At 40.0% G+C, this 7496-nt stretch overlaps 1 protein-coding gene across 1 annotated transcript in view; it reads right to left on the minus strand.

Annotated features, from left to right (window-relative positions):
- Positions 1–769: 769 nt before the first annotated feature.
- LOC136839843 (S-antigen protein-like) overlaps positions 770–7496 on the minus strand; it is a 28631-nt gene continuing 21904 nt past the window's right edge. The window contains exons 2-5 of the mRNA XM_067106177.1: positions 2185–2441; positions 1447–1997; positions 1205–1349; positions 770–1025 (exon numbers count right to left, since the gene is read on the minus strand). Of these exons, the coding sequence (XP_066962278.1) occupies positions 770–1025; positions 1205–1349; positions 1447–1997; positions 2185–2441 (1209 nt within the window). The remainder of the gene's footprint in view (positions 1026–1204; positions 1350–1446; positions 1998–2184; positions 2442–7496) is intronic.

The following is a 7496-nucleotide window of genomic DNA, read 5'->3' on the forward strand; positions in this document are numbered from 1 at the left end:
CCCTATTGCTATTCTCGTTGCTTTATAATACATTTTTGTCTATTTATTGATTTATTAACATATATTTTTTTTTAATATGTGAGGTCTCTTCTTTCTGTAATTCTCTTTACCTCGTCTTACTTCTTCCTAATAAACGCCATATTCTTTGAAAGCTTGAATTTCAAGTCAGTGGCTTCTTTTGTGGGTTTGTTCCATGTGAATAGGGCTCATCTTCTGAACAACAACAACAACAACAATAATAATAATAATAATAATAATAATAATAATAATAATAATAATAATAATAATAATAATAATAATAATAATAATAATATGTGAATTTCTAGGCAGAGTGCGTATTAGAGCCTGCAACATTCGTAAAATATGCATCGCCGGGAGGTGAAATCTCAGGGTCGTTTCTGGGCCAGAAATTGAAGTATGTTCTGTTTTTAATAATTTGAAGAGAATAAAATCTGTGATCAACAAAGAGTGATTTTTAATCCCCTGAATGCAATTCACGATCAATAAACTTAATGCACCCCGGGTTAAAAATGTTAATTCGTTGAGTCAGCACATCAGACTATTAATAAATAAATAATTTAAAGCACATGAGAGGCTTAGGACGATTTAAGCGAAGGCGTGGACTATGTTCCAGTTATTATTAGGTGTCTACTATATTATTATTATTATTATTATTATTATTATTATTATTATTATTATTATTATTATTTCAGACGTGACTTATTTCTGACGTTAACTTCATGAATTGTCAGTAATGGAGGCAAACACATCACGGTGAAAAATGGTGGTTTATAGATCGGTGACTCAAACTGTGCCCGAAATTTTCAAGCCCTTCGGAGCGAGAATTTTCAAACTCCTCGGAGCGAGAATTTTCAAACCCTTCGGGGCTTGAATTTTCAAGCCCTTCGGAGCGAGGATTTTCAAACACTCTTGACCCAGAATTTTCAAACCCTTCGGAGCGAGAATTTTCAAACACTTCGGGGCTTGAATTTTCAAGCCCTTCGGAGCGAGGATTTTCAAACACTCTTGAGCCAGAATTTTCAAACCCTTCGGAGCAAGAATTTTCAAGCCCTTCGGAGCGAAAATTTTCAAGCCCTTCGAAGCAAGAATTTCAAGCGAGGACTTTCAATCCCTTCGGAGCGAGAATTTTCAAGCCCTTCGTAGCGAGGATTTTCAAACCCTTCGGAGCAAGGTTTTTACAAACCCCTCGGAGCGAGAATTTTCAAGCCCTTCGGAGCGAGAATTTTCAAGCCTTTCGGAGCGAGAATTTTCAAGCCCTTCGGAGCGAGAATTTTCAAATGCTTCGTGGCGGGAGTTTTTCAAGCCCTTCGGAGTGGGAAGTTTCAAACCTTTCAGTGCGAGAATTTTCAAGCCCTTCGGAGCGAGAATTTTCAAATGCTTCGTGGCGGGAGTTTTTCAAGCCCTTCGGAGTGGGAAGTTTCAAACCTTTCAGTGCGAGAATTTTCAAGCCCTTCGGAGCGAGAATTTTCGAGCCCTTCGGAGCGAGAATTTTCAAACCCTTCGGAGCGAGAATTTTCAAACCCTTCTTAGCGAGGATTTTCAAGCCCTTCGGAGTGAGAATTTTCAAGCCCTCTGAGCGAGAACTTTCAAACCCTTCGGAGCGAGAATTTTCAAGCCCTTCGGAGCGAGAATTTTCAAGCCCTCTGGAGCGAGAATTTTCAAGCCCTTTGGAGCGAGATTTTTCAAGCCCTTCAGAGCGAGAATTTTCAAACCCTTCGGAGCGAGAATTTTGAAGCCCTTCGGAGCGAGAATTTTCAAGCCCTTCGGAGCGAGAATTTTCAAGCCCTTCGGAGCGAGGATTCTCAAACCCTTCGGAGCGAGAATTTTCAAGCCCTTCGGAGCGAGAATTTTCAAGGCCTTCGGAGTGAGAATTTTCAAGTTCTTCGGAGCGAGGATTTTCAAACCCGTCGGAGCGAGAATTTTCAAGTCCTTCGGAGCGAGAATTTTCAAGCCCTTCGGAGCGAGGATTTTCAACCCTTCGGAGCAAGGATTTTCAAGCCCTTCAGAGCGAGAATTTTCAAGCCCTTCGGAGCGAGGATTTTCAACCCTTCGGAGCAAGGATTTTCAAGCCCTTCGGAGCGAGAATTTTCAAGCCCTTCGGAGCGAGAATTTTTAAACCCTTCGGAGCGAGAATTTTCAGGCCCTTTGGAAGAATTTTCAAACCCTTCGAAGCGAGAATTTTCAAGGCCTTTGAAGCCAGAATTTTCAAGTTCTTCGGAGCGAGAATTTTCAAACCCTTCGATGCGAGAATTTCCTAACCCTTCGGAGCAAAAATTTTCAAACCCTTTGGAGCGAGAATTTACAAGCACTTCGGAGCGAGATTTTTCGAATCCTTGGAAGCAAGAGGCGCGGCTCCATTTGGATTTAACCAGTGGCGGCGTGTCGCTCCGTCTATTTTGAGACGGGGTCCTTGATTCGTCCTTTTAATGAGCGACACTTTGCCTAATCTGTTACCTAAATATAGAGCAATAATAGGGGGCCCAATTAAAGCCATTGACTTACCCAAGACTATATTCAAGATTCTCGTGTCTCCATTAATATGCCAATTTATATGCAGCGTCCGGAATAAATCAGAGTGAAATTGGCGGAGTTGCGAATATGTCCCCGTCCCTGTTATCTAGGTTATGAATAAATCATTTCTAATTTTGTGGATCCGGTGTATAAGCAAATATTTTACATCGGGGAATGTATTGCTCGGCCGATTTTCGCCTCTTAGCCTCTGCTGTTGTTGTTGGTGCTATAGTGGTGGTGTTCGTCGCTTCGATCAGCGTTCGCCATCGACGCTTCTTCGCCCTTCACCTGTTATTTGTTCACCGGTTCATTGAATTGAATTAAATATAGAATTTAGGGCAAATGCCAAGGACTGGGAACTATGAGGTCATTCAGCCCTGAAACGGAAATGGACAGTAAAAGGTCTGAAAGGTGTAACAGGAGTAAAGCCTCGCAGTTGCGCTATGAATCAAATGTTAGGAGAGGGTGGAAAGTATGATGGAAGAAAGAGAATATGAAAGGATGCACAGTAAAAGAAACGAAAGTGGTTGCAGCTAGGGACCGAAAGCAAGCTGCAAAAGAGCCTTAAGTAATGCCTACAGTGCACTGCACAAGGTGCACTGGCGGCACTTCCCCCTTACGGGGATTACTGGAACAATTTTTGAATGAAACAGTCCTTTATAGCAATGCTTTGCCCTTCTTATTAGTCCCCTAACAGCAGGGTCAGAGGAGATCATAGTTTTTTCGTCTGTTCAGCTGGCCTTCTGTCTGGCTGTCTGTTTGTCTGTCAGAGTGTCTGTCGCGATTTCCTTGTATATTCTGTACGTCATTTTAACCTTGGTCATCCTGTGAACCGTAAGACCTTGGGACTTAATAGCTGGCCAGCTCACGCCGCTAATGAAGTGCTGTCAGATGACGCCATTGTCAGGAAAACATGACCTTTATACTTAAAACAGGCCCCAATTGGAATTTGGGTTTCGCAGATACAGCATATCTTGCCTGGAGAAAAAAAAGATCGGTGGTGTGTTCCTTCGCAAGAACCATAGTAGTGTCTCCAGTTAAAGTGTTCTTGGGGAAATTAATTAATTCGTCAACTCTTCACTGTATAACTATAACTATTTGCCAATTCATTCGTTAGTTTTCCATTTGCATTTGACATTTCCGTCAAGTCTTCAGAATTAACTAATTTTTCTTTTTTTATTTGCCAATTCCTTCATGGTAATAGCATTTACCTATTCTTCTTCATCTTTCCCACCTTATCACAACGTTAAGGATTTGGTTGCCTGATGCGCCTTCTCCACTGCCTTCTATCAAAGGCGTCATCCTCCACCATACCATTTACCTATTGCTGTCTTATTGTTCGTTGAACTGTTCACCAGTTGATGTCTGTGACCGTAGTTGTTCATCAGTTCGTCCTTCACTATGCCATTTAACAGTTGATCCTTTCCAGTTTGTTCATTGCTTTGCCATTTAACCATTCCGGTTAAACTTGCATCTTTAAACTATGGATGTTTAGCAGCTCTGCTACCATTATTATACGTTATATATCTCCTAGCTCCCTTACGGGGTAGTGCCATCAGTGCACTTTCACGCGGTGCACTGTAGGCATTAGTTAACGTTCTTTGCAGCGTGCCTTCGGCCCCCAGCTGCAACCCCTGTCGTTCCTTTTACTGTACCTCCTTTCATATTCTCTTTCTTCCATCTTACTTTCCTCCCTCTCCTAACAATTGATTGATAGTGAAACTGCGGGGTTTTCCTCCTGTTTCACCTTTCAAACCTTCTTACTGCCAATTTCCGTTTCAGCGCTGAATGACCTCATAGGTCCCAGCACTTGGCCTTTGGCCAAAATTCTATATTCTATATTCTATTCCTTCCTTAAACAAGGGTTGTTTAACAGCTCTGCTAACATTTTTATGCTTTATATATCTCCTAGCCATTCACTTTAACTACTGTCTCGTAAGTTAAGTAAATGCTCCACTTTTCATCTACTACTGATTCAGTCAAGGTTTCTTCTTTAAGCTGTCGTCAGTCAACGGTGTAATGAACTTTTCGCCTTTTATTGCAACTGATCACCTTTGCGTTCAACGTTCCAGATTTTCCAGATTTTAAACAGTCTCTTTTTTAGTTTTTGTAGCAACTGTTCATATTAACTTCGATCGGCGTTCTGCTATTGAATGCTGGTATTGTTGTTCATCAGTTCAGTCATATTTCCACTTTTCAGTTTTCTGTAAAAGAAAACTATTGTGCCGGCTTTGTCTGTCCGTCCGCACTCTATTCTGTCTGCACTTTTTCTGCCTGCATTTTTTCTGTCCGCCCTCAGATCTTAAAAACTACTGAGGCTAGAGGGCTGCAAATTGCTATGTTGATCATCCACCCTCCAATCATCGTACATGCCAAATTGCAGCCCGCTAGCCTCAGTAGTTTTTGTTTTTATTTAAGGTTGAAATTAGCCATAATCGTGCTTCTGGCAACTAAATAGGACAGGCAAGCAGCGGGTCGTGGTTAAAGTTTCATGGGCCGCGGCTCATATAGTATTATAGCGAGACCACCGAAAGACAGATCTGTTTTCGGTGGCCTTGATTATACGCTGTAGCGGCCGTACAGAAAACTCGATTGCGCCGAAGTAACTTCGGCGCATTTTTTACTTGTTTTTAACTATTGTTGTTTGCCATTTTTTAACTATATTATTGTTTACTAGTTAAATCAACGTTCCACTCTTTAAACTACTGGTGTCCATCAGTTCAATCGACGTTTCACATTTCAACAACTGTTGCTCATTAATTCAATCAACGACTGATCTTTTAGCCGCAGTTGTCCATCAGTTCGATCACTGTTTCACCTTTCAGCTGCTACTGTTGCGAAATTTAATGGACGGTGTTAAATGTACTGGAAAACCGCTCATATGTTTTCGCTAGAAAATATTTGCTCATTTTTTGAGGATGCGATTACTTTGAACCACGTTCCTTTTTTAGGAGAGCTTGTGAGCGTGAGTACGAGTTGTTTTTTTTTAGAAAAAAAGTTGGTGATGAACTGAAAGCAGTGTTATTATTATTAGTATTATTATTATTATGCATAAGATAAAACCTATTCATGTGGAACGAGCCCTAGGGGCCATTGATTTGAAAGTGGAGCTTCCAAAGAATATGGTGTTCATTAGACAGAAGCAACAGAGGGTAAAGGGAAATACAGAAAGAAGAGATCACTCATTAAAAAAATGAATTAACAAATTAATAGATATAGATAAAAATGTAAGTAAATTATTAAAATGCAAGGAGAATTGTATAAGAGTAGTAATGCATTGAACCTTCGCTTGAACTTTCGAAGCTCCAGTTGCTAGTGATGTTATTATGATTACTTCTGTTATAATGAATTTATTATTTCAAAGTTTTTTTTGGGGAGGTAGAACATTTTCCTCTTAATACGTCAGAAAGTCTTTAAATGTCCGATGTTATTTGTGTTTATCGAGAACACCATTAACCGGAAATATCCAGAGACTGCAATGGTAAACACCACATACAAAGACAAAACATTCTTTCTGTTATTCCTTTTCTCCCTCCTCCTCCTCTCAGTTTATTGTCCTTATGATAATCTCGATATAGGAATAAAAAAAAAGGCGACCTCGAAAGTAGCTTGGTGGCAGTGGAGGAACTTGAGAAAATATTGCCCGGGCATCTTGTTTATTGTCGCTGTCAAATGTCAAGATAGAACAAGCTATCAAGTGTTGCGTTTGGTAGATCAATTATCAGAGGTTTTTCTAAGGTCTCCGTCGCTTCCGTCTAGTTTTTTTTTTTTTATTTGGACTGAAGGGTGAGCGAAGGGGTTTTGTTCTCAGCATGAGATTATTGATTGGCTGGAGGATCGAGTGATTGTTTTCTCCTGCATTAATGGTCAGATAGAAGAGGGGATTTTACTGCCCCTTATTACATCGCCTTGTGTTGGGGGAACAAGATCGGTTGATTGGGGGAGGGTTTTTTTTTTTTTTGTCTGTCTGCACACCCACTTGCACTTTTTTTTTTTTTTTCGTAGGGGAAAGGGGTGGTGAATCTCATTCTGTCCCATTACCGCTTAAGTCGGACTCGTAACGTCTTTTACAAGTTTGTATCCATCGACTTTTGGGAAGAAATTAAATCTCGATTTTTATAAACCATCGTTTAGTGATTTCTTGAAATGGTGTGAACCTTAGCGCCTCGGAATTTGATGAACATGTAGGATTTATCCAGTTGAATTTAGTAGCATATGTAGGATTAATGTTGCTCGATTTTATTTTTCACGTGTAAGATGATTTATCCTGTTGGATTTTGTTACTCATGCAGGATTTTTCTTGCTGGATTTTTATGTTCATGTAGGATTTATCCTATTGGATTTTGTTGCAAACGTAGGAATTATCTTGCTGCAGTTCGTTGCAAATGAGGGATTTATGCTTTAGGATTTAGTTGCACATGTAGGATTTATCTTGCTGGAGTTTGTTGCACCTGTATGATTTATCCTATTGGATTTAGTTGCACATTTAGGATTTATCCCGCTAGATTTTGCTGAACGTGTAGGATTTATATCGCTAGATTTTGTTACACGTATAGGACTTATCTTGCTGGAGTTTGTTGCACATGTAGGATTTATCATACTGGATTTATTAGCACGTCTTAAGTTGCAAAATGTTGATATGAGAAGTAGCAGGTTATTTTAAATAAATTTTTCTTATATAAACATTAGGTCTGATAAGGGCATAATGAAACAGGCTCATAAAAATAACCCTTATGAAGATCATTCTTATGGACGATATTTAATCCATCAATAAAGAGAATCTTAACAACGTCAAGGATATTCATGTCCCGTTTATGAAGATGCGTTTTCAGGTAGGGAAGCCATAGCGAGATCATTGTAGACGACAGGTGCAAAATCCGATACGCACGCTTAAAGAAGTAACCGAATATAGGATTCGTAATTAATATCTCGCGAAGGCTTTGATGGCACAAGAACAAACCAAC

This window comes from Macrobrachium rosenbergii, chromosome 1 (genome assembly GCF_040412425.1).
Source record: "Macrobrachium rosenbergii isolate ZJJX-2024 chromosome 1, ASM4041242v1, whole genome shotgun sequence".
In the NCBI taxonomy this organism is placed as follows: Eukaryota; Metazoa; Arthropoda; class Malacostraca; order Decapoda; family Palaemonidae; genus Macrobrachium; species Macrobrachium rosenbergii.